At 42.5% G+C, this 27707-nt stretch overlaps 1 protein-coding gene and 1 long non-coding RNA gene across 2 annotated transcripts in view; one reads left to right on the top strand and one right to left on the bottom strand.

Annotated features, from left to right (window-relative positions):
- The window catches only part of ABCA12 (ATP binding cassette subfamily A member 12), a 125552-nt gene that overhangs the window by 640 nt on the left and 97205 nt on the right, over positions 1 to 27707 (bottom strand). The window contains exons 39-53 of the mRNA XM_083471236.1: positions 27299 to 27386; positions 25443 to 25548; positions 22365 to 22419; positions 21845 to 22022; positions 19010 to 19125; positions 18196 to 18355; positions 15540 to 15808; positions 13222 to 13438; positions 12429 to 12538; positions 11067 to 11211; positions 8326 to 8460; positions 6325 to 6428; positions 4086 to 4178; positions 1864 to 1969; positions 648 to 785 (exon numbers count right to left, since the gene is read on the bottom strand). Coding sequence (XP_083327362.1) covers positions 648 to 785; positions 1864 to 1969; positions 4086 to 4178; positions 6325 to 6428; positions 8326 to 8460; positions 11067 to 11211; positions 12429 to 12538; positions 13222 to 13438; positions 15540 to 15808; positions 18196 to 18355; positions 19010 to 19125; positions 21845 to 22022; positions 22365 to 22419; positions 25443 to 25548; positions 27299 to 27386 — 2020 coding nt within the window. The remainder of the gene's footprint in view (positions 1 to 647; positions 786 to 1863; positions 1970 to 4085; positions 4179 to 6324; positions 6429 to 8325; positions 8461 to 11066; positions 11212 to 12428; positions 12539 to 13221; positions 13439 to 15539; positions 15809 to 18195; positions 18356 to 19009; positions 19126 to 21844; positions 22023 to 22364; positions 22420 to 25442; positions 25549 to 27298; positions 27387 to 27707) is intronic.
- Positions 711 to 21794, top strand: LOC310693654. The gene is made up of 3 exons (XR_014519288.1): positions 711 to 834; positions 16004 to 16123; positions 19993 to 21794. It is a non-coding gene; the product is annotated as an uncharacterized lncRNA (long non-coding RNA).

Genomic DNA, 27707 nt, shown 5'->3' with positions numbered 1-27707 from the left:
AGCAAAATGGATTAGATGTTAAATAGAAGCCTTCATGTACTGCTTGGCTAAAGATTCACGTTGTATCTCAGGTACACCTATATTTTTTAAAAATCTAGCTGGTATCTGCCATATTGTTCCTATGCTTTGGGCTGTGAGCTTAGAATGATATAGCTGGTAAAAGCTGCTTTTAGATATTCTATGTTCAGTAATGGAGCAGTTTGCAAAGGAAATACAATATATCTAAAAGATACCACCATCTGCATAAACCTGCTCCAGGTGTCCCTGCCTTTGGAAGTTAGAAGGTGGGTCCAAAAGCAGGATTTTCTCTGTGGTGGTGCCCTGATTTCGGATTCCCTCCCCAGAAGCACGTGCCGGACACCAAAACTGCCATCTTCTGGGTACTTGATTAAAACTGCCATGTTCTTCAAGGCTTTTGATAGTAAATATTATTGATCTGTTGGCTTCTCTCTGATGTTTTCAGTGCTTACATGTTTAGGTTGTGTTGTGTTATTTTAGGTGTTGGTGCTGTATACTATTATTTATAAAGACAATCAAATTGCTAGCTGCTTTGGATGCCTAGAAAGGCAAGGTAGACATATTTAAGATAAAAATAAACACATACATAAATACATGTATAACATAATTGGATAAGTATCATTCCATACCTCTTCTAGAGTTGTTTGACTCACTGAGAAGTGCCTGATTTTGAAGATCTCTTTGTTTGCTTCCAGCATTTGAAATATGTTTGCTACGCCTCCTGCAGACACCGGGACATGATATTCCACCATATTCAGTTGATGGTCCTGTACCAATAAGAAGATTTACTGTTAATGAATGCCAGATTCAGAGGGGGTAGGCACTGTTTATCTTATTGATTGATAGCTATCCTTATGAGCTCTGGCCCCTTTGTGTGCTCGTGTTTATTCCTCCGTACGGCCTCCTTTTTTCCAATGCTTCTCTTGCTGATTCTGGATCTCCACACAACAGTTATGCAAGGAGCACCAGAATCAGTTAGGTCTAATGTTACTAGCTGCTGTTGATTAGGAAGATGTTTCAAATGTTGGTTCTATCATTTTGTCACTGACATGATAGATAGATTCAGTCATAATCATAATCATAATCATAATAATTTATTATTTGTACCCTGCCCATCTGGCTGGGTTTCCCCAGCCACTCTGGGCGGCTTCCAACAAAGATGAAAAATACACTAAAATGTCACATATTAAAAACTTCCCTGAACAGGGCTGCCTTCAGATGTCTTCTGAATGTCAGGTAGTTGTTTATCGCTTTGACATCTGATGGGAGGGCGTTCCACAGGGCGGGCGCAACTACCGAGAAGGCCCTCTGCCTGGTTCCCTGTAACTTGGCCTCTCGCAGTGAGGGAACCGCCAGAAGGCCCTCGGAGCTGGACCTCAGTGTCCGGGCAGAACGATGGGGGTGGAGATGCTCCTTCAGATATACTGGACCGAGGCCGTTTAGGGCTTTAAAGGTCAACACCAACACTTTGAATTGTGCTCAGAAACATACTGGGAGCCAATGTAGGTCTTTCAAGACCGGTGTTATATGGTCTCGGCGGCCGCTCCCAGTCACCAGTCTAGCTTGCAGAGGAGCTATGTAAAATCTTACACCTCAGTTACCCTTCCTTTATAATAAGAAGGTAATATTTGACTGGTACTGTTAAATCATGGAAGTACTTTAATGATAGCATTGCTGAAATAACTCAAGACACTTTAAAAATTCTGCTAGTGCTCAAATGCATTCAAAACTATTTACCCTCATTCTTGCCAATATCTGGGTTGTACCACTTTAGGCTGCAGGTGGATACTCAAAATATTTATCACTTCCTACAACATAATGCCCTGCACATTCTTTTACATTTACCTTCAGATGTGTATTTGGAAAGGTCAATTGCAAAAATTCTGTCAGCTTTTCTATACTGTCGGAATTATTATTCAAATGCATCTTCACGGTGAAACCTTTTCCAAATCTGGGGGGATAAAAGGAAATAAATATTTTATGGAATGTAAAAGAGGTTTAAAAACCAGAATCAAGCAGTCCTTCTAGGACACCAAACAAAAACTATATTAAATTCTTACAATAACCGCAAGGACATTAGGGATAAATCTGTCCACTGTCAATGTGCAGAAACTCACATGTCAGGGATAGTCAACATGTAGGGTCTGGAAGAAGTAAGGCGCAAGCAAACTATCTGTGCAAGAGGAATTAATATTTGCTTCAGCAGAGCTCCTTTCCTCCATCCAGCTTGCATGCACCTCACAAAATCTAGGTCACCATCCAGTGGAACAGGCTAGTGGTCAGGTATTTTACACCCATGACTGGATGGGGATACAGAAGGTGCACACAGGTTTTAATCATTGCCTAAATGCTGCAATGTGAGTGCACTGAATGAGAAGCAGTGGGACTTTAATGAGCCTTATGCTCATCCTTCAGCGCATGGGTGCTGCACCTAAACGAGAACAAAACATGCCCCAAGTATCCACACCAGGGATGGGCAATGTGTGACCCTCCAGATGAGAGTTGTATTGCATATAATTTAGAGTTTGTTTCAGGCTGACCAGAAGATGATTTACGAAACAGAGTTTGAAGTCCTGTTTCACCTCAGTCCCTTGTGTGACGAGGGCAGTTTCAGTCCCATGTTGGGGCCTGAATTCTAAGTGGAAGGGATCCAAATGTTCCGCATCCTCCAGATGTGCCCGGAGTTGTTTCACAACCACCCGCTCAATGACCGCTTCCCACATTAACTGGGGGACTTTTGCGTGGTTGAGCGCTGCCCCCCCCAAGACTATGAGGCTCCCGGCAAGGTAGCCTGGCTTCACCTCTCCCCCCCCCCCCCAGCTGGGTACCTGGAGGTTCCGCCTAGCCTCAACAAACGCTTGGGGGGGGGGGCATTGCCAAGGGAATTGGCCAGGTAGAGCTAGGACTGCCCACACTCACAATAGAGGGTGTAACTTACCTGTTTGTCCTCAGTCGGCTCCTGAACTCCCCCCACCCCGCCCTCCCTCAGTTTATGCCTTCTTTTGCAGTTTAAACTTCTTCTTTGCAGCCTGCAGGTGCTGCTGCAGTCTTTGATGGTTGCTGCTGAGGGACTGGGAAGGAATTTCCCTGCATTGGCAGGTTTCGCCTTCCCCATAGCAAAACGCCACAACTTTGGCGGTTTGTAGGCTTTGGGCAGAATCCTTTAGTCTATTTTCCCTCAAAGGGGGGGGGCATGAAGTGGTGACCCAAGCCCCCCCCCCCGAGGCGGCGATCCCAGGGTTCCCTGTTAAAGGGGTTATTTTGAGGGGAGGCACTGGCCATACGCCAATGGGTTGTCAGTGCTCTCCCCTTCAATGCAGCGAAATTGGGGGTGGGCTCTCTGTTTGAACAGACGTTCTCCAGAGTCAGCCCAATCCCCACACAGTTTGGATAACCCTGATGTTCCCCAGATCCCCAGCTGGGGACTGGGAGGGATAAATGCCCAATGCCTAAGCCAAGGTCTTACTACATCTGAAAGTTTAATAAAGTTGAAGCCAATTTTAATCCCATAACACGTTGTCAAGTGTCATTATTTCTCCTGGGGGTCGCCTGGGGTTTGGGGGGTCTCCGCTGTCCGCGCAATCACCTTGCCCAGGAATGGAAGATTTGAGACTGGGCGATAATTGACCATAATGGCTGGGACCAAAGATACCACTTCTTTAAGGGAGTCCAGGAAGACTCACTCACCACCCCATGGAGCCCCCTGGCCAGCCCAGCCTGGCTGCTATAACAAGGCAGGGTGGGCAAGAATCAAGGAGAATCAACTCATCCAACCAGCCTGTCCAAATCCTCAGAGATAACAGGTGCAGACTAACAGTGGTGTCCTGTATATGTCTACTCAGAAGAAAGCTCCATTGACTTCAACAAAACTTACTTCTAGGGGAAAGTGCACAGGACTGCAACCTGCAATTTCCTATCCAGAGAAAAGCACTTGTTTGCTCTCTTTCTATCATTCTCCCTTTTTTCTTTGGCTTTGTAACAAAAACAAGTCTTCATTTCACCATTTCCTGCTCAGTTGGGTCTCACAGTAAACCTACGGGAACTCTTGTGAGAGACATTTTACCAACCTGCTCTTTATATGCTGCAGTGAACCCAGGCACCGGAAACTTCCATTTACCATGATAGCCAGTCTTGTGCAGAGAGCCTCACATTCTTCCATGCTGAAAAACGGAGAAAGTAGAGTAATGAAGTCCCCAAGAAGCATGAGAAGAATCTATGATGGTGAGAATGTGTGTGGAGTGGATCTCCAGTGTTTTTGGAAAATGCACACAATCTGCACATCAGTCAATATTAAGCAGCATGGGATTCAGCTGCTTGACCTCCCAGGGCTTATACATAAAGGGCTTTCCCTGGACTGTCACCCACTCTGGGCAGTGCCAAGCAGCGGCACTGCTGCATTCACAGAATCATAGAACTGTACAGTTAGAAGGGACCATGGGGGGCATCATCTCCAGCAATCCCTGCAGAATTTCCTCTCAGAGGAAAGCAGAAGCCCTCTTTGGGTGTACTGCCTGGACAAGTGAGGGCAAAAGTGTGCAGTGGGGTGGAAGTCCACATATTGGTCCCACTGCCCAAATCACTAGACATGCCCCCTCCCCAACTTTGTTTAGTGCAAAGGACTGAAGGGGGCTTACTATCCCATTTGCCTGAATGTCTTCCATAATCAGGAACTGATCCCTTTCCCATCCCCACCAGGGATCGTCTTTTTGTATAGCAAATCAGAACTAAGTCTGGCCTTTTTATTCCGAAAAAAATAAATAAAGTTATTAATAGAAGTTTTCCATTTTCCAAGCACCTGGCCTAAAAGGCAAATAACAGCTTGGGGAGGATTGCCATTTCTAATTGCTGCAACGTTAAGCTTCTTTAGCTTTTCGTTTTATCAGGGGCAGTCGGCTAGATCAAGCAACACTTTCCCTCAGCTCCGTAATTCTGTCTTTTCTTGAATGAGAAAGGAAGGGAACACTCCCATCTTACCACTTTGATAATGTTCCAGGTCTGTGCAATTTTTGCTTACATAATGGTAACAGTTTCCACCACCGAGCGCGTAAGAGTTATGGAATATGCTATGCCCCCTCCACCTTGGGTTCCCAGAATAGTGGGGAAAGTACAGCACCCTGAGGACTCAGTAAGCACAGTCACAACCTTCTCCAAGATGACAGCCAGGGCTGGCCCAATACATTTTGGCCCCTGAGGTGAAGATCAACATCAGCAACGAGGGGGCGGGCGGGCGGGGAAAATAAAGGTCTCCATTGGGATCTGCTGCCCCTGTGGAGCTTGCCGCCCAAGGCAGTCGCCTCACCAGCCATGCTCTGGAATGCAATGCGCTGCTTCTGGAAGCCCATTCAGCCACTTCACTGTTGACATTTAATGACTAGCTGAAACATGGTTCCTCAGGAAAGTGTTTAGTGATGGCTCAGGTTGATACAATTTGGATTCTTTTTCCACAGCAGCTATTATAAAAGCTTGTGTGGATTTGATATCTGGATTTAAATTGCTCTTCAATTTTAGAATGGCTTTCATTTCATTTTATTGGTTAATGCAAAGGACAGTGCTTTGGTAGCAAAGAATCCAGTACAGAGATTTTAGAAACAAGCAACTAAATGAAATTAGTGGTTTAGCTTAACTTTGTGACCCTTCATTTAGTTGCTGACTAGAAGGTCTTTGGGCAGCTGTCAAAGGACGAGGGGCTTTTAGGAGGTGTCTTTCAGGGGAATCAGAGTCTCAGAAATTCTGCTCCACTAGAAACAGCAAGAGAAGCTGTAGTGGGAACATACAGTAAAAAATGTAATTTAGTATGGGTGAAACCCAGTGCAGTTTGAGTGGGCAATGCAATATGACTTCTCCTCTCTCCCCCTTCCAGCCCTCTGTGCACCTCCAAAATCTGCACCAGTGGGTTGTGGGAACTTGCAGTGCATATTTTTCGAGGGGTTTCCAGGGGCTGGAGAGAGAAAAGAAACCAGAAGTTTTGCTGCGTAAGTGGATTTCTATAGTGCAAGTGGGCAGGCACCATGTTAGTTCGTGGATATTGGTCTGTTCTTGTGTTGCATTCTGTGTTTCATTGTAAGCCACTTTAAAACATCATTTTATATTTCCTAGGCTAGTTATATGGGCCAGTCCAGCATTTCAATTCCATTTTTCTTTTAGCTTTTAGCTCAGTGGAGCATATGGTAGTCTCTATTTGCGCTCACTCTACCTTGAGTTAACAAATACAGGTTTGAATGCAATTTTTTTGCCTAACGAGGAACTGGGCTCATCTCAATGTGGAAGGTGAGTCTGATCATTTTCATTAGAAGCCTGGGACTCTACCTGTGAGAAGTAAGTATCACTGAACATTGGTTCTGTACTTCCTCCGTGATGATTTTCCAGAGATGTCTCTTAGCGTTAGGATCCATGCCAGAGCTTGGCTCATCCTAAAATAAAAGAAGTTGACAGCAAATATAAAAAGTAAAGAAGAGGAACTTGTGATTTGTTGCCACTGTTTCCTCTTTTTTCAGGGGGAAACCCACTAATATTTGGCCTTCACATTAATCACTCCTCCCTTTTTGTTGTAGTTGCTTCCAGAAAAGATTAATATTATTGTTAACAATAATAATAGCAATGCTGTAATAGTAAAGCTGCAACAGAGCATGACTAAACAGATGCATAGAATGCTTCCTAGAATACACAAAAGTTATCATGAATGACAAAAGTCAATTGCTACTGTGTACAATGGAAATGGTTAATATTAGTGATAGATGCACATTGTTAGATAACAGCACTGGGCAGATATTATGATGTTGGGGGCAGATAATGTGTATGACTTCTATTCAAGTAGTACTTGGGCTGTGCACATTCTTACTACTCCATTTATAGATTAAAGCAAGGTTTCTGCTTTGAGCATTACACAGACAATAGACCACAGATGAGCTCCCATATGCTATTATCCTTCAGCAGGCACCATCAGCAAAAATTGCCAGGCACTTCCGTGATTGTTTGAATTGTGATTGTTTGGTGATAACATGATATTAAAAACGGGAACATCACAGCTTGATAGTCAGAAACCAGGCTGAGTTTGCAGTTGTTCTGCTGAGGAAATCTCCTTCCCAACTATTATAAGTTCCGTCATTAACACAATATCCTTGTTCTTTATTCATTTCTTTCACACACCCACACCCACACCCACACACACTTCTAGTGCAAATGCATCACTTGGGGTGCCTCCTTGGAAGATAAAGGAGGTGTCTAAATGTAATACATAAATGAGTAAATGAAGGACTGAACGCAATGGAGGAGCAGCTGGAGTGGCCAGTGGACCAGCTGCAGAGGCAGGAGACCCCACAGCAAGTGGTGCAGCTTCAAAGGAGTCTTGAGGACATGGTGTGGATGCTCCATTCCAGGATGCACAGAAGTTAATTGGGCAAGAAGCAGAGACGGTGACAAGCATCCCTGATGAGAAGGGAGACTCCATGCCAGGAGGCAATGGCTCTGCCTGATCAGATGCTACAAGGGGTTGAACTTTACTATCAACAACCCTCGGCTGAGTTTGCTATTAGAGGAAGTGATGGGCTGCCCTGTCCTCAGTGCACAACCCAGAATTTAACATAAGAACCTTAATCCCCCTTAATGGGTGAGATAGTGTTTTTCAGAGTTAGAAGATTGGAGCAGGTTTGCAAATTAAACGGGAAAGAGAGGGCGAGGGAGGGAAGGAGGGAGGGAGATGGTTGAAGATGAAGCATTCTTGGGTGCAGCTATTTTCTGTACAAGATCTGAGCCAGAATTAATGGCTGTGCTGTCTGCTTTACAGGAGCGTATTTGTCTCCATTAGGTTTTGCCCATATATTTGTAAATAAGGTAAATGCTGCAAAGATTATACAACTCTCCTATGTTCTCTCACCCAAAATAAACTATATTCTGTAGCCTACCCTTTGAACTCAGCACTTGAAGTGAGATGTGTTACCGGTATATGTTAATTGGAGGGGAGAAGAGTATTTATTTATTTAAAACTTTTATATACCACTCCAATTTGGAGCCCAAAAAATGATTTTATAAAAAGTGAATGTAGAGTGTTTCTGATTTCCTTGAGAAGGGTTCGTTTACTGTGAAACATTAACAAGCCTTCCCTATTGTTTAGTTTCTATTCAGAGCATTAATCTCATGGCTAAATGTTCTGAGTACATCTTCTCACTCTAACAATCAATGTGGTGCCCCTTCTTGTTGCTGCTGTTTCTGTAACAGTTTAGAGAAAATGGTGAATCAAAGTCTCTCTCTCTCTCTCTCTCTCACACACACACACACACACACACACACACACACGTGTTGATTTCTTACCAGGAGTAAAATCGAGGGTTTTCCGAGAAGGGCCAGAGCAGTTGATAACTTTCTGTTAGTACCATAGCTACACATAGAAGTGATTCTGTGTTGGTAAGGCATCAGGTTAAGTCGATAAAGAAGCTGAAGTACAATCTGTGGAAACATATTTTGTTTTTAAGATTGGGCATTGATATGTTGTCATTGTTGCAACTCATTGAGCAACTCGCACAGTGACAGCAAGACAACAAAACCATTAGTACCTGACATTCAGGTAAATGAGTTACTTCACCAGCCTCAAGACTGCCCAACATTTATTTTGCCTCTCAGATGCCCTTTTTTCAATAGCTCAGCCTGAATGCTAGCTAATCAGCAATTTGAAACTTGCATACATTTAAATAAAACTTTGCTTAATTTATAATGAATGGAAATAACAACCCTCTTATTTTTGTTCATCCTGTTTTGTCAAATTAAGCAATAAGTACTGAACTCTAAAAACTGCTGTCATATTATAGCCTCTTTGTGCCAAACAAAAGCAGTGCATGCCTGGCTGCTCTGCCAGCTTGGAGTTAGCAAAGAAGGAAGGTGACTAAAACAGAGTCAGCCTTCACAAGACCTTCATGTTAAACTCTGCTGTTTTGTAAGGCTGTGTTTTGTATGTGTTTTTCTGTCGTGTCGTGAACTTGGCTCCTACCTTCCACCTTCTAGGCCACATTTGCCATTGATTTGACAGACGTGCCGCCCAGTGAGGAGAATGCTGATTTGGTTGTCTCTCCTCCTCCTCTCCCTGCCATGATTCATGCAGGCTCTCGGCAATTTTGTTTTTAAAGCCCCGTATCTACATTTATGCAATCACAATGCATGCCCAGCTCTTCCTTCCTTCTGTCTTTTCTCTTTCTTTGTCAGAGGCTTTTTTTCAGTTTTGAAAATTACTTTTGGGAGGAAGCAGGTTAATAACCTCACCAGTTTCCAGCCAGTCAGCAGGCCCTGTGCTGAAGCTTCTGCCGCAAATCAGAATAAAAGGCCTCCCATGGTTTCAGTCCAGGGGAGAAGACTGGACATTTGGCAGCTGCTATCCCGCATGGCTCCCCAAGATGACGTGGCCAAGCAGAAGATCAAGAACTCAAATTTAGCTGAAACCAGGGTTGAGTGCAAAGCCTTCATCTTTAAATTCAAGTGGAATGTCAATTATTAAAGGTCTACCGTATTTTTCGCTCCATAAGACGCACTTTCCCCCTCTTAAAATCTAAGGGGAAATGTCTGTGCATCTTATGGAGCGAATGTGTGGTCCCTGGGGCTGGGAGGGGGGAGCACGCAGCCTTTCCGCTGCTCCCCAACCTGCTTTGGGGGCCTGGGGGGGAACCCAGGCTTCCCCCGCCAGCCCCGACAAGCTCCTGAGCAGCTCTGGGGTAGCCTGCGAAGCCTCCGCAGGGCAGCGGGGAGCCTTCATCCTGCTTCCCTGGGGAGGCTTCACGCAGCTATCCCTGGCTTTTGTGGGAAGTGGGGGAAGGGACAGAGCGAGTCTCTCTCACTTCCCCCACCTCCCGCAAAAGCCCCCAAGAGCCACACTCCCCTTGAAGAGCCGTGCGGAGTGTGTGTGTGGCTCTTGGGGGCTTTTCCCCAAGGAGGGAGAAGGGCAGCCCGTCAGTCCCTTCTCCCTCCTCGGCGAAAAGCCTGCAAGCGCCTCACCCCCCCCCCCCGTGGCTCATGAAAGGGAGCGCTGAACAGAGCCTGTAATATTTTTTTCTTGAATGCCCCCCCCAAAAGTAGGTGCGCCTTATGTTCAGGTGCGCCTTATGGAGCAAAAAATACAGTAATTGGCACTATGCTTATTTGTCTCCCTAGAAATGTCATAGAGCTTGCATGTGTCCAGATTATAGTGGACAATGAAGCAGAAAACCTGCTATATAAGGCATTATATTTTATACATTATTATGTGATGAGTAAAATTATGCAGGTTTGTTGAAGACCATGGTTATCTCAGCCATGATATGCAAGGGAATTGAAAAGAGTTGTCCTTTCTCTTATTGTGGACGAATCTGAATTATGTGACAACACTCTGGAGGAGCCCGATCACGAATCTCTGTATATTAGCCATTGAAGAAGAAACTGAAAAAGTCAAAATGCACCAGGTAACTTGACTTTCAATTCACAATCTTCACACTTGGATAGTGAAATCCTATACACGTTAGCTCAGAAGTAAGCCTTGTTCAGTTCAGCAAAGCAAAGCCCCCCAAGTTTTTTAACTCTAGGCTAAGTTGTTTAAAAATCCAGCTACTGAATGAAAATTTAAGACAATTGATATTATTTATTTAGTGTTAATCAAAATACTTTAGTAATTTGGACAGATATATGAATACATATCTAACCAAAACACGGTGTCTCTTCAGGAGTTATCCCTATAAAGCCGAAGTATGAGTAGAACAGGATTACAGAGGGCAGTCTTTACATCATCACACAACTTCTATGTGCTCTCGTGTTTGGCTGCTGCTTTTGAAGCTGGGGACCTTCTGTACTCACGGAGGTTCCCCTCCTGTTTCCAGGGTTTTAAAATGCAAGGGGACTCTCTACAACTACAGGAGGCTCCCGCTTCCGAAGTAGAAGCTGGACATCAGAGCACCCAGATGATAATGTGATGATGGAGGTAGGGTCAATGGTTTCCCCTACTATTGTTTCTCTCCTTGGAAGTAATACCCAAAGAGAACTACGGTGAGCAGAGTTTCACAACAGACTCCCTGCTAACTTGATGTACACCTACTTACCCCTTTAATATGTTTCTCTGGGATGCCATGTAGTCGGGCATAGTAATACATATGTTCTTCCACTGTCAGCAAATCATCCAGGGCATCCTCTTGAGGACAGTATCCAAACAGTGACCAGTGTGCATCATCAACATCATTCAAGGACCTGAATTGATACAATTATGTGAAAGGTTTCAGTCAATAAAGGTTAGGGCTAACAGAAAACAAATACCTATGCTCCATGTAGTAGTAGCATGCATGCATGCATAAATAAATAAATAAATGTGCCCCCCCCCATCTGACTGGGTTGCCCCAGCCACTCTGGCTTTTATACCCCGCCCATCTGGCTGGGTTTCCTCAGCCACTCTGGGTGGCTTCCAACAAAATATTAAAATACAGTGGTTTGTTAAACATTAAAAGCTTCCCTAAACAGGACTGCCTTCAGATGTCTGCTAAAAGTCTGGTAGTTCTTCTCTTTGACATCTGGTGGGAGGGTGTTCCACAGGGCGGGTGCCACTACCAAGAAGGCCCTCTGCCTGGTTCCCTGGAACTTGGCTTCTCACAGAGAGGGAACTGCCAGGAAGTCCTCGGTGCTGGACCTCTGTGTATAATTGTCATATAGTTGTTTATCTGTTTGACAACTGATGGGAGGGCGTTCCATATGGTGGGCGCAGCTACCAAGAAGGCCTTCTCCATGTAACATCACTTCTCACAGTGAGGGAACCTCCAGCAGGTCCTTGGAACTGGACCTCAGTGTCCATGCTGAACAATGGGGGCGGAGATGCTCCTTCAGGGATACAGTGCTAAGGCCATGTCTTTGCAGACACTTTGTAGACACAATGTGTGAAAGTGCATGCAAGCAGGGGAGCAAGATCTCACCGACTGGTCTTGTTTCCTCACCCTAACCCTCCACAGAAATTCCACACTGCTTCTTTTATATAGATATGCCAAACTTCGCTGGATGTCTGACCCTTTGTAATCACTGGGAGATGTAGTTAAGTAACCATGTAAGTGTTCATGGAGTAAGGAGAACTGACTATTGATTGGGGCAGAAATGACTTGATGCAACCTTCAGACTGATCATACATTTGTTTCATCAGAAACAAGTTCAACTCAGTTCTGTGGGAATGCCTCCCAAACTAAGTTTGAATTAAGATTGCCACATTGCTTCCATCTCCCATTAATAAAATGGAGAGCACAGTAAAATTGGGCATATGTCATACACCTAAGGAACGGCAAAATCATTATATTTATATTGTTTGCACTTCCTTTATGGCCAGCCTTCATGGTTAAATTTGTAACCCAAGCAAATGTCACATTAGACTTGTTTCCTCAGCCAACTTGCTTGTCTTTCATTGCCCAAAATGAATTAGTCTGTCATACCCAGCTTCATCTCGCACCAGCAGCCTTCCAAAAGATGGTTCAATGTCTCCCGTCAGCATTTTGAAGATGGTGGTTTTCCCAGCCCCATTCACACCAAGCAAGCCAAAACACTGGGTTGTTAGGGGGGAAAGACCAGAATTTAGTTATAGTGCATTAATAAAGATCAACCCATTCATAATTTCTTTCAGAAAACCCAATAGCTGGAGCTAAAACAGAATTGAAAATGCAAAATCTGAAATCTTATCTGCACAGTTGTTAATTCATATGAGAAAACCGAAACAACAAAAGAAACCTAGGAAGTGATTGATGGGCTTCAGCAAAGGGATTGAGTGTGTTTGGATGTGCTCATTTTCAGACAAAATTAATCAAAATCACAGTTCCAAGGTGGAGAAGTCAAATGCCTCAGCTGAATACTCCTGCAAACATGTTTACTTTTTACATGAGGATGTTTTTGATGTGAGGAACGAACCCTTTCATCTTGCTTGTAATACGGTACAGTAATACGGTACAGGACCAGATCATCTGTTTTTCCAGAATACTGGAGTTGTTTTTCCTTGAAGTTCCAATGTAATATTATGGTCACTTAGGGGAGAAATCCCACACTCACTCTCTTGCATCCCTGCTTACTGCAGCCTGGATGAGCTGTTGATTATAGACAATAACACTGTGTAGCAGCAGAGAGCGCTGAGTAAATGGCTCCCCAAATGCTCAGTGTTGGGTGCCAGCCAGCCAAACAGCCAGCCTGTGAATGTATTCCAAGGCAGTAGCAGTGTTTTTAATTGTACCGACTTACCTCTCCTGCTGGGATTCCAATACTGACATTTTTTACTGCCACAATTCTTCGGTGGGGAAGGTGGTAGATTTTGGTGAGATTCTGGAGCTGCAGCATGTCGCAATCTGCTAAGCCTAATGTGACTCTCTCTCTTTCTGCTTGTACATCCTTGTCTTCCTCCTCATCAATGGCTTCCAGGTGGAATTGTGGCTTGCCATGTACTTTGTTATACATGAATCTAGCATGGTGGAAGACAACTCCTGTTAGCACTATCTTATTGTTTTTCAGAAAGGTGAACTCAAAGTGGCTGACAACACAAACATTAAAAGCAAGTGTAATAACAAGAACCACCAATATAAAAAATAGATCCAACTCAGCCCTGCCCCACTAAAAGACAATGGGAAATTAAGGGATGAAGGAGAAGGTTCCAGAACAACAGATTGCGATGGCACAAGTTGTAGTCGTGTTTGATTGACAAGAAATACATTTAAGTAATGCATTTATTTAAAATATTTCTAGCCTGCTCTTCATTACTAAAAGCAATCCCAGAATGGGATACAATAAAAATACATTAACAAACAAACCATCTCATGCAGAAGGAGCACAGCTGCTTGTTGGAGACACCTACACTTGAGCCCTTGAAGCAGCATTTAGAAACAAGAGATTCTTATGTTCCTGACTCTGATCCTCAAAGCAGCTTTGATACTACCAAAAATTGCTATGATGACCACCAGCTTAGACAGCTTCTGAAGGGGATTGGACAGATGCAGAGGCAAGCAGGGGTAGCTAACTTGCAGCCCTCAAGTTACAGATAGGTAGCCGTGTTGGTCTGCCATAGTCAAAATAAAAAAATTCCTTCCAGTAGCACCTTAAAGACCAACTAAGTTAGTTCTTGGTATGAGCTTTCGTGTGCATGCACGTGTATCTGAAGAAGTGTGCATGCACACGAAAGCTCATACCAAGAACTAACTTAGTTGGTCTTTAAGGTGCTACTGGAAGGAATTTTTTTATTTTGCAGCCCTCAAGATATGCTTGGACTGCAACTCCTATTAAGCCTGACCATTGGTCATGCTGGCTTGGGACAACAATGGATGACAACACATTGGCAACTTTTGACAAAGAGAAAAAGTCAGTCTATAGCTGTCACCTTTGAGAATAAATGGAGCATTCATTATCAGAGGCAGGAATATCTCTCAGGATGAGATGATGGGCACAAAAACCCAAAGCAAAAGCAGGAGAGGGTTATGGCCTCCTTGCCCTGCTTCCTGGTAGAATCTCATGCTCTGCTGACTGAGCTGTCCCAGGGGCACATACTAGATACCATCTAGAGACAGGAATATTCCATCCCATTGAAGTCAGTGAGACTAACAGCGCAATCCTATACATGTTTACCCAGAAATAAGTCCTATTCAGTTAAATCAGGTTTAGTCTCAGGTAGGTGAACATAGGATTGCAGCCTTAGTTCAGCTTAGTGCAACAACTTCCTGCTTAAAATGGTGTGTTAAAAGAGACCAGCTCCCATAGATACGTCGGGCAAAAGATTTCTGCATTGCAGAGGGTTGGAATAGATCCTCTATCTCAGCCCTCCAGATGTTTTGAGACTACAATTCCCATCATTCCTGACCACTGGTCCTGCTAGCTAGGGATCATGGGAGTTGTAGTCCAAAAACATCTGGCGGGCCAAGTTTGAGGAAGCCTGGACTAGATGATCCTCGCGGTCCCTTCCAACTCTACTATTTTTTTAATCTGTGGTTCTGTGTAGGTCAGGTATAGTTTCATATGTGAAAGTTCTGTAGAAGGTAGCGCCATGCCTTTGCATATACCATCTTCTTCCACAGTTGGAAAATGTGAGAATGGAAATGGTAGCTATTATATACATGTCTACTCAGAAATAAAAACCACTGAGTTGAAATTGGAACGCAACCTAATTTAGCGTAAGAACTACCTGCTTATACTGGTTTGTGGATCAAGCTGAGGGACCATTCTCCTGTCTCAAGGATAAATACCTTCTTGTTTTTGGATTTCTCTAATTTTGGGGCTGTGTGCCTGTTATGTAGTAAGGCAATAGTGCGACAAGACAATTTTCTAATTCCTGTATCCAATGCACAGAAGGCAGATTGCAATGCGGGGGGGGGGGAGAGAGATTGGGGCAAACTGCGCTTGGCTGTTGTCTTAATCATAATCTAATCAGAAATCCATGTTTGTTGCTGAAGCATTTTACAAATCCCTGGTGTAAATGTAAAACAATAAATCACAAGTCTATATGCCACATCTTGTTCCTTGTCAATCCATCACCCTGTTTCTGATTTTGGAGAACCCTTTCCCCGCAGGTCACTTACTCTAATGTATTATGCCAGACTTTCTGAATTGTCCCATCATCGACCAAGAGGCGGATTGAAAACAATATAGTCCCCTGGATAAACAACCCAAGCAGCTTGGAACTTATCCTGTCCAACTCAAAGGTTCTGTCAGGGTAATCCACTCCATATGCTTTTAGGAAACCCATCAAGGCTTGATACTGTGACAGTTCGATCAATCCATATCCGAAACAGAATTGTGGAAATATCAGATAAATATGCCTCAGTGTTTCAGCAAGGTCATGTAAGCTCTGAAAGGAAGAAAAAATACCTTATTGTGCATTTACTTTCTAGTTTCATATATCATAAAAATTAGGAATAATGTATTGAGTTTTATAGCAAAATGTCCCTCCTGGTGGTGGTGGTGCAGAAGTATTGTACACATCCTGCTGCTAAGTATGTGTGCATCACACAGAAATTTATTGTGACCCCTTCTTCATCAATAGGCTATTCTTGGTGGAGGTCCAGTCAGCCAGTTTCACCAGAATGAGGAAGGATTTCCCTACGCCTCACTTATATGAGAAAAAGGGACTTGCTGGCTTAACCTGCTCCCATCTCAAGAAAATGTAATTTCCCCCCTTTCCTGCCATACTTTCCAATATGCTTGCCTTTCCCCATCGTGCATGCTTTATTTTCACATCTTGTTTACAGGTATGTAGTCCAGGTCAATATGATTCAGGTTAACTTCTGGAGATCTGGGTTGTAGCATATTCAGCACAGTGGAACGCTTCACCTCTGGTACTACATTGCTAGCACTACTGTTGCCAAAGCCCATAAATGACCTTCTATTTCAGCTAGTCTTTAACACATAGATACACTGAAGACATTAGTTTCAGGTCAGCTAGCAGACAACAAAAACTGGTGCTGCAGATGGTTTCAGGCTATAATCTGGCCCAAACTATGTACAGCTGTTCCAAGAAGGGTGTGTGTGAAAATACCATCTGACAAGCAGTGAAAAGTTGGTCTTTGTGTCTGATCCCTGTACTTCTTGTCATGGAGTGAGAAATGCTGTTGACACTTGTGCTGGGCATCAGATAGGCAATAAATCACCATAGGGAGACTTAGCCAGGCACCTGCAAGGGACATATCAATGTCAATCAACCACTCCTGTCTGCCTTTGGGCAGCAAATCCTTTGTAAACCCTTTGCGTGCGCTTTCCTGATCAAACGCCTTCAAGGAAAATGCTGAATGCATGTTCAAGAAATACCTATGTCCATAATGAAAGTTGACAAGCTGCTCCATTATAAAACAATGCTTATCTTTTAGAGAAGGGAGCTGGCTTCTATACTTTCTTACTGCGGTGGAAGTACTTTGCTTTTATGTTTAGATTTAGGAATTTAGTCTACCCATCGTTACATTTTTAAATTGGACAGCATTTTTCCTAATTTGGTAAATATCTATAGCTAGGGTTCAAAAACTGTTAGGTAATCTCCCGGGCATGATGTTATCTAAACAAGATATGACAAGGGCAGTCACAGTTTTTATTCACCTATCATCCTTCTTCTGTGTGTTTTTGTGGTTGCTTTCTTTTTTTATAAAAGAGAAAAAGAGATACGGTGCAGTAGCTTGGGCAAAAAAATTGTAACTAGAAATAAGGACTGCGTCTTTAAGAATAAAAGCACCAGGAGCTAGCCTGCATTGTGCCAGTGGATGCAATGGGCCCGATTCCACTGGATGCCACCCATTTATATGAACAGCTAAAAAAACCTCGCTGTTTGTGCACATGAGTACACAGTCCCAGAAAACCATCTGAAGCATACTGATGTCAATTTGTCCACGTGTACAATTTCACACACTGTGACTATCCTTGCTGCAGCTGTTGGTATTGAAGGCAATTCCCAAATATGGGCCAAGACATTTTTTGCAGCAACCAAAAGATTCCTATAAAAAAGTCCACCCAGTGAAGGGCAGGTAAGAAATACACGGAACAACAACAGCCGGATGCCCCACATCTTACCCTGCCCACATCCAGTGAGGGAAGGAAACTCAGGCTGCAGAAAAAAGTGCCTGAAGCTATATATCATGAGATTCCCAGGCAGAGGAAGAGAAGCTCTGCTCCTCTTTGACACCCCCCCTCCTGATTTATGCAGGGATGGTCCCACTGCAACCAGTTTGGCCAAGGAGGTTCGTTTTTGGAGGGGAGGTATGAATTCATTCTGTTTCCTTGAAATATCTTCCTTTGTTCTAAAGGTCCCAGGCACCGTTCATTGTGCTGCACTAATGAGACTTGAGAATGGTGATGCAGTTTGATACTTGAGACCTCCAGAGTGGAGAAGCCTACATGAAGGAAACCCCATCACTGAGATATATACCCACAGTACAGATTTATTGCCCTTAGATATTTTTATGGCTGGTATTCATTGTAATCTGAAAGAGAAAGCCATCCTTACATAAACAGAAGGCAATAGTAAGAGGTTGGCTGATTGTATTTAGAAGTTTTAGATACAGGCTGATTTAAAGTACTCAATTTAAGCAATTATATTACATCTTTATTTAACCAGCCTCCAAACTATGTGGTACTATCAAGTCAAAACTTCCTTGAAGTAAGAGCATTGTTGTCTGTCCCCCCCATGAAATAGAATGAATTTTGCACAACTTCTACACATGAGAGTTCAAGGTGTGTTTGCAAGGCTCATACCTGATCAGTGGCCTTTTCTTGGGAAAGTAGAAACATAATTGAATGAGTCATGATCGTATTGATGCCAAAGAACAAGTTGATGCAGACATAAACTATAAAGGCCATTCCTGTTTCCTTGAACATTCCAGCCAGCAAGTACATCCATGGAAATGTTGCATATCTGCAGAGCATCAACAACAAGAATAAAAAATACAATAAAGCAAGAGACCAACAAAAGCAGCAAAGTATGTCCTTTATTGACTGACACTACTCGTCCAGTCAGCCTGTGAGCTGATTATTGTCTCTGGTAAAGAAAACAACAAGGATGTACCATTCATCTTTTTTTGGGCAAAGTCAAAAAGAACAGCAAAGCTGGTGTTGGTCATCGGCTTCCTTGAAATATCTATCAAGAGCAAAAAGATGAGGAAAGGATCATGTTGTTTCTGGGATGAGCTTGGTTTGAGTCATTACTAAATTAATCAAGCTGCTAACTGAGGTTAGCCTGACCATTCATAGTTTGTACTTTATTTAGTTATGCCTGACTTTATATCCAAATGAGCCAGCAAGGCAACACAGAATCATAATATCCCAAAATAAAAAAGGGGTTCTTAAATAGGTTTGGGTTTTTTAAATGCACCAAGTGAAAAGTTATAATGGTGCAATGTTGTAAACCTCCTTTCTTACTCTGATTGTATCCAGCGGGTGTAGTTCAGCTGACGGCAAGGCTTCCATTAGCAGAACGGGTGAGGCGGCAGGAGCTAGAGAGTTCTGCTCACGATTGGAGCCAGGATGGGGTGTTAAATTCAGGTTAGGTTAAACTAAACCAAATCCTTACCCAAAAAGGAGAAGAAGTAGGAATACAGCCAACAGGTTGCTGTCATTGAAGAAAGCTGGTATCCGAAAAGCTGAAATTACTCCCACCGAGAGTGTAACAGGTATCAGAAAGTAAACCTGAAAATTACACATGGAACTGAATTAGCTTCTATTGCATGAAAAATATGAAGCATCCTTAGGACAGATACATATAATCACATCTTTTCTTCCCTCCCCTTTGTTTGATCAGAGTCACTGACATGGATTGAAATCACCACTCCACTTAGGGCTAAGGTTGTGTTTCTGGTGAGGCTTTTTTATTTCAATAAAAGAAATTTTCATTATTATTTTTTAAAGCAGCATGAGTAGTCTTTTGCTAGAGACATACAGTAGTCTTTAAGAGATCTGAAAATAGTTTGAGAGAGGCATTGTTACCTGTCGTTTCTGCAAACTCTGAGAACAAGAACAAAAGTTGGCTAAGCAAAATACTTCATGAAGAGCAACTCTCTCTTTCAAATTGTTTTCAACTCTCTGCAAGAACTACACATCCTGTGCATCTAGGACCAGGGAGGAGGGTTAAAATCCTCACTAAGCAGGAAGCTCACCGGATGACCACAAGGTGTTGCTGTTTTTTAATATTGCTGCTAGTTTCTTGTTGGGGGAGGGTGTAATCACTTGAGTCCAACCCTAATTCTAATTAGCAGCAGCTTCAAGACTTCCCAGTCTCTCCCCTTAATTTGAAATGAGAATTGTTTGCCAGTAGGAATTCACCGAGAAGTATCAGGTTGCAGAGTATCACTGCATTAGTTTCAGTCTGGTGAATATTGATTTCAGTTAGATCACTGTGACGTTTTCGACTGGATGATTTATAAATACGCCATTTCACGGCCAGCATATGGAGTATGATAGAGGCAGGCCTATTACATGAAGGTTAGAGCCAGAAGAGTATGTTGGGGAAGTTCTTCAGATCTAACCAACTTTGAGTGGCTTGCATGATTCTTGCAGGTGCACAGGCCAGTTGGAGGTGACTTCGGACAACCACTGGAGAAAACAACCCAGATCTAATGAATAATTTGGCAAGAGGTGGCTAAGTGTTGAAAAGAGAGAACAAGAGTGTAGCCCACATAAATGCTCTCATACCCCCCCCCTTCTCCTCTCCCATTGCAATAGTGCAGGCACCTTTGTCCCTGCAGGCTGAGAGACTACGAATTTCTGGGTGGTCATGCAGCCCTTGAACACTAGCACACAAAATCAGAAGTACCTTCTGTTTAAAGCACATTTCTTCCCCCCAAGAATCCTGGGAACTGTAGTTTACCCCTCAAGGAGCTGCAATTTTCAACACCTTTGACAAATTAAAGTTCCTAAGATTTTTTTTGGGGGGGGGGGTGAGTCATGTACTTTGAATGTTGAGTGTGTATGAAGCCTCAGCCTGTCTGAGGAACCAGTGTAGTGAAGTTTTCAGCATGCCACTGAGATGTATAGAGAGAGAGGTTGTCAAAAAATAACTGCGACTAGATAACGATTTGACACATCCTAATTAATGGGAAGAGGAATTGAATAATTCAGCAAGCTAGCCTACTTGTTTTGTTATCTTGGACCCCTTTCTATCATTTTCCTGAACCAAGTTGTCTTATGCTCTGGGGTAACTATCCCTCCAGTTAATTGTAATAATTCAACCTCTTACTTTTGTAACTTTTATAACATTCTACATCATAATACAACAAATGTCTACTCAGAGGTCAATCCAATTGATTCTATTCCGGTTATATTTTCATTCTGCTGCAATCAAAAATATTCTTTTTCCCCCTGAGAAGCTAATGCAATGCCGTTTTGTGAATCCATGAAATGTTTCTAATTTTTAATACAATTTTTTATGTTTTGAGGTTGAACAACTCTGAAAAAAGTAACCAAGCCCAGAAAAGAGGGAAAGCTTCCAACATATTTGTTTCAAAATAATTTAATAAGAATAAGAATAAGAATAAAATGTTTCTTGGAAAAATATGGTTCAGAGTATTTTTGAGCAAATTTTCTGCCTAGATGTGACAGAGTTTAGAAGGTCACAGGAAACAGTCTTACATGAACAGCCATTACTCATAGTTCGTAACAAAATACATACCACTGGATGACTTTTAGACCTGGCTTTTTGCCTTTGCCTCTTTGCAATTTAACCTAAAGCAATTTTTATGCCTACAAGTTAAAAATAAAATGAAGTCTTGACCTTAATAGTGCACTGATCTTTTTATAAATGTGCCGAGCTTTATGCATATGCTACAGCCAGGGGAAAAAAGGGGTTGTCCATGTTCTTAGCATATACGTACTGTAATAGCTCTAGTTCTAAATATGTTTAAATGTCCTCGCACAAATTTAGTTTGCTCCTATGTTGGTCAGAACTACCACGATCATTGCAGCTATTCAACTGTCCCACACGCACAGGAGAGAAAGGACAAGAACACTGAGCCCACCTCTCATTCCCATTCTCGCACAAGTTGAAGGGATAACTTTTGTAGCAGAGAGCCTGTTCTACTCAGGGAGGCTACCTGTGTGATTTAGAAACCTGGAAAGTCCAGGTTCTAACCACACGGGGAACCTGTACAAGTGTAGCAGATGGCTCGCTGCAAAAGTTAAGGGTGATGGGATACAACCAGCAGGCTCATCTTTGGTCTTCTCTCCCTCCTCCAGCCCCAGGTGTTGATTTAACTCTGACACAGAACACCTGAAAGGAGCTTAATACGTACTTAATAGCTCCTTTCAGGTGTTCTGTGTCAGAGTTCAAGGTAAATCTCAGTGCTGCAATCTCCACGCTGCTCTTCCTCATACACCATTTTGCAAACTGATATGTAACAGGTAAGATACTTACAAGGTCATAAATGAAGTTAGTCACCCAGTAGCTTGTCACACCCATGCCTGAGATATGCTGCAGCTGTTTTGCCTTGGTTTGATGCTCCTTGACTACATAAAGCACAAAGCTGGCTGTCGTGATGGAGTAGCCAATCAGGACGGACATGGAGACTATGATATCCAGTAAACTACTAAGCCTGAGTGGGGGAAGGTAAACAAAAGTATGTTCAAAATACGCATGCAGACAGATCCAGCTCTAGATTTGATAGGTGTCCTGGTAAAGTGTCTTTTCACAAACACCTCTTCTTTCTGTCATCCTGGCTGGGCTTTCTGGGCTCTGGTGCCAGAGCTTTAACCAGCCACCCCTTTAATTCCCCACATTGCCTCTAACCTATCACCCCTCTGGGGCACTGTGGGGAATTAAAAGGGTGGCTGGGTCCAGTTGGCTGGTGCCGCTCAGCAGTCCACCCTCCCCCAACCCTCAAGGGGGACTTACAATTTAAATTCCATAAAAATAAATAATAAAATCAACTTCTTACATAGCTTGTTCTTGACTCTCTCCACCAGGATAAGGATGAGCAACGACTGAGATGCCTACACAAAGAACAATAATTAGGGTTTTCTTTAACTGATCATTGAACACAAGTGCTAGCTGAGGAGCAGGAAGGTTAACAGCAGTCTATTTATGTTCTGAATGCCATGGTATTTCATCATGGGCAAGCCATTAGGTATGACCATTAGGTATTTTTAATAGTATTTGTTACCATCATTTATCCAAGGAACGACCTGGCAATCCTATATCACCAGTGAAGTCAAGGGTCAAACCAGGTGTTATGAGGACAGACCTATGTTGAGTCCTACCAAACCTCTATAAAGCAGGAGATGCAATTGAAAGTAAAGCTCAAGTGGGCAGGAGGAGGGAACTGAAATCTCCTTCCAGCCACGCTTTTCACCCTGACACTACTGCACACTGCAGCACTTTCTTTCATGGCAGGAACAGCTTCTGGTTTTGGAGCCCTGCTGTGGCCAGGGCTGGGTGGGAATGCAGCTAGGCTGCAGCAGCTACAGAGTAAAAGGAGCTGACTGAGTGCAGGATTCAGTTCCCCTTTCCTACTCACCCATCCTGCACTTCCACCTGAATTTACAAGAATTGGGAGGCACTGCAGAACCAATTTTAGCAACGGGTTTCCAATGCCATGTGCTGTTTTATTCAGGGGAGCTGTAGCTTATATTAGTGATTAGATGGAAGTCCCCTGGAAGTCACATATAAATCACTCTTTCCAAATGAAAAGCAGGATACAAGGATAATAACCAAGGTTTACTTGAGGCATCTGAAGACTGGTGCTCACAATTCTGTTCTTGGAGAGAAAGCCACAAGAACAACCTTAGCTGTGTCTCTTTTTAAAGCATTCCATTCTTAGATCTAAAGGGGTCAATATGGTGGTAGGAATAGAAGTTAGGACGGTGAGGGCACTTGGAGCTAGAACTCAGTGGACTGGAATAGTGAAGCCTTTGGAGACAATGAATGGCGCAAGATGGGGATAGGTGCAGGAGCCAGAGAATATGACAGGAGCCAGCCAGGTGTGGTCTAGAATGGGCTAGGGAAAACTTGTAATTATGACAGGTGTCAAAAGGATGGGGCCATGTTCAGAATAGGTGGAATGGGTGATCCAGCTGTTTTTGCACCAGGTGAAGGTGCCATCATTATGCATGATCCGACTCCACTCAGAAAAAGAAGATGATCCTTTACTACTTGTCAGAATTGAACTGACCAGATGAAAGGTACCAGATTGGAATAACCATCATCTGCATTTTGCAAAAATCCATAAAATCAAAAATATCCAAAGTGATGAAGCATGATAAGGGGAGAGACTGCCACCTTTAACTCTTAGACTTCGCATGGGTTTGGAGATTCCAACTAAACATCAGGAAGAACTTTCTGTCAAAAAGAGCTATTTGACAGTGGAACAGACTCCTACAACAGGTAGTGATCTCTCCTTCCTGGGAGGTTTCTAAGCAGAGGCTGGATGGTCGTCTGTCATGGATGCTTTAGCTGAGATTCCTTCATTGCTGGGAGTGGACTAGGGTCTCTTCCCACTCTACAATTTTATGATTATATGGGCTAATTGTATTGTTTTATGTAATTACATATTTTTTTAAAAAAACACACCTTTAAATGGGAAGTATGGTGCAGTAATTAAGAGTTCCACAAAAAGGAATGGGGAGACTTAAATGAAATCCCCACTTAGGTATGAAGTTCCTTGGGTGACCTTCAAACAGTCAAGTACTTCTAAGAATAGCTGTGAGGAAAGAATTGGACTGGGGAAGAGAACGTTTTACATAGCCCTAAACTTCTTGAAAGGAAGGTGAGATATAAATGTAATAATAGCATTTTCAAATTCTAAGTATTGAAAAAAAAACCCCAACCTTTTTAAAAATGTAGATTTCTTTCCTTTACATTTATACAAGAGCTGAAATGAGGCCTGCAGGCGGGGGGGGGGGCAAGGGGGTTGATCTCTTAACATATTTCGAAATCACTGCAGTGCCGAGTGCTTATGTGTCATCCGTTCTTATTGGGGTCCTCGCTGACATTTGTTCTTTTGGGGGGGACGGACCTGTTTTGTTTTCTGCAGTTGGGGTAGGCTTTTAAAAATAGGTTGACAATATGGAATAGCAGGATATTTCTTGCAGTTCATTGCAAAAACCAAAAACCCACCAACCCCAAAATTTCCCCTTCAGTGCAGTGTTTCATGCCTCAATCAAGGAATGAAACAATTTCTAGTTCAGAACAAGATCTACTAACAACTAGAAAGCAATCCCCCCCCCCCACCTGCAATCAAAAATAAAGAAGATACAGTTTGACTAAGCTGTTAATGCTCCTTCACTATAAAGTCATTTTCCCTTTACTGCAGCTTAGGCTAGAAGTCAAAATTTCCATTTCAATACATATTTTTTAGGCTTGGAAGGCAAAGAAGCACAATATACATAAGTCGAAAGCCATTATGATTTGCTTAGTGTCAGTGTAAAAAGCTCTTTTTATGTGGTTTTTTTAAATACATGAAGCCTAAGTCAAACCTCAAAAGCAGGATTGCCACCTATTTCAAATTGCTAAAATGACAGTCAACTTTTATCTGGCCATTTCAACGGTTCTTAAGCTGTCATTTATTTGTCAAAGCAACAAACGACTTTGGCTGTTTGAAAGGTGCCATGGAGAAAATACCATCAATTCTTTCTCCAACTAGGTTTCAATAAGACTGACCTATCCAAAGTTACAAGTTCACAGCATACTTACCAGTTCCAAGTGCTTGAATGAGCTTAAATGAAAAGACTGAAAATAATTCCTGCTTGATCATGGGATGTGAGTCTTAAGACAATGTTTACTAATTAGTTTTGTCTCCAGCAGCACATATTAAGAACATAAAGGAAAGTGTAATTGATGCCCTGAGAAGCCTAAAAATTGGACAAGCCATTTTGCTGTTTTACGCCAATCATTCTTAATGGGCATGAATAAAAGTGTTATGCTTTACAATGTCACAATTCATTAGGCAATAGGCAGAAAAGAAAGCTTCTCAACCTGAAGAGCCAAAGGATGCTGCCAAAGTCTGTTGAGCACCTACCATATCCGGAGGAGTTTTCTTTTGGCAAGTTAGCACGGAGAATGAAGTTATTCAAGCTGTTAAGGTAGGCTGGGAGGCTGTGATAACCTTCAGGATTATACCAGACCTATATTTAAATTTGAGAGGCAAGAGCAACAGGGAAGAGTCATTTTTTAATTTTAATTTTTGCTTTTAATAAGAAATGGTTCTTCACCCACTATGCATATGGCCTGTGTGTCTTCTTCCACCCAAACAAGGTGCACTTGTGAATGGTAGTTTCCAGTAACACGGAATAAGGGAATTTCCCTTTAAAAAAGGGAAACGTTGAAAGCTATGCATAGCAGTGCCAGGATGCCACCAAACCAGCGTCTCAGGTGTGTGTCTTTTGTTGTTGTTGAGGGATTTATGGTATTTCCCTCACAGGCTGAACCCCTGAATTCAATTCATGAACTCTAATCTCTTCCATGAACTGCCTTTCTGCACTTTCCTGTATTATCCTCACAGTCGCGACTCAGAAGTGCCTCAAAGATTGACCTTGAGTGATGTTCTGAACTGTGGGTAATTTTTTTAACATGGTAGTACAGAAAGCAGCCTAGATATTTTCCTAGTCCCTCCAGTAACGGAACAACAGCAGAGCACCCCACTCAACTAGGAGGCCCACTAGGTGGTCTTGAGCAAGGCACTCAGTCTAAACTTTCTCTTAGGCTTGCTGCAAAAATAAAACTAATATTGGTGCTCTGAGTTCCTTGGAGGAGAGAAAATGAGCTATAAATGTGCCTGGGCCTGTAATTTTACAACACTTTCTTAGGAATGAATGCCACTGACGTCAGTGCGACTCAGTTCTGACTGAGTAACATTCATGGGATTAGACTGAAAAAGACCCCCAATTTAGCAGAGTCCTGATACTTATTCCAGTCACATTCCCTCCTTCAATATACGGTGCTAACAAGGGGCAGACATAGCTATAAGCCCACTGGGCTGTGTTCTCAGACTTTTCAGATTCCTGCCTCAGGAAACCCAGCTCTCAAGTCCTGAAGATGTCAAATGATCTAGAATCAGTCAGGAAAAGCCGTAACCCAGGACTGCTATAAGATGGAGGCTCTTTCAAAGATTCCTTCAAGAGCACAAAAAGACAATAAACATGAAATGTCTTTTTTATGGAACTATTTCATGTATCTTGACAGGCTTCGCCCCTCCTATGTTTCTTTTGCTACAGGCTGCAGCTGTGTATCCCTTTACACAATGATTTTTATTTGTTATAATAAAAATGTTATTGATACAAGAAAAAATGACTGGTACAAGAGACTGTTCCACCAGAACAAGTGAATGAGTGGGTGAGCGAGTCCTATGCAACAGTGACACATACTTCCACCACAGCCAGTCCCATGGCACCAGCACCCCTATGTATTTGTAAGCCATCCAGAAAAGATCTCATATATAATAAATATTTTCTATTTTATTAATTAACAAATATAATAAATAATATTTGTTGTGTGCACACATTATGGTTGAGAGGGCACAGGTAAGACATTTTAATTAAACACCTCAAATATGTAACAGATGAAATCCCTGCTGAACCTAATAATAATCTGTCATAAACACTGTAATCCCTGTTATTTGGGTGGTGGCAGACCACTGAACTTTACTCAGAGTAGACCTATTGAAACTAATGGACCTAACTTTGTTATGTTCAATAATTTCAAAGAATTGACTCTGACCATCACTTAGTTGAATATAGCCCAACGTTCCAATTTTGTCATGTAATTATTTTAGCCAGTTTTAACCAGGTTAGTTTTTATGTACCTATTTTAAACTGAATGCAATAAACTGCTTTTCTAGATTTTCGTTCCATATTTCATTCCACAACTGCAGTTTACCTTAGTTATTGTCCTGTTAGCAGGCACTGGAGTTATATCAAACTTCAGGTCATTAGTCAAAGGCAGTCCAAAACTCCAACCACCATACCTAGAGGGGGGAAATAAATACACCTCAGGAAGTACCCAGAGCAGTCATAAATTACATGCTAGACAGGATTGCCTCATTCCTTAAAGGTGGGTGAAACTCTGAGGCTCAGCGGCCCAGTCATACCATGTACAGCAATGGTTGCATAAGTACTTACATTAAGGCAATGCCAAGCCAGCACATTAAAATCTTAATGAAGAATAACAATTTCAAATAGTTGTTAGTGATTTTCTTTTATTTTTAGATTTGCAGGATTTTAACCATCTCTTACAGTGAAAGCAGAGCCACAATATTTACAATTCTACATTTACAAAACCCAGTATC

The sequence above is a fragment of the Podarcis liolepis genome (genome assembly GCF_965112155.1).
Source record: "Podarcis liolepis genome assembly, chromosome: 1".
Taxonomy (NCBI): domain Eukaryota; kingdom Metazoa; phylum Chordata; class Lepidosauria; order Squamata; family Lacertidae; genus Podarcis; species Podarcis liolepis.
The sequence above is the reverse complement of the archived record's forward strand: the minus strand, read 5'-3'. Positions and strand labels throughout refer to the sequence as shown.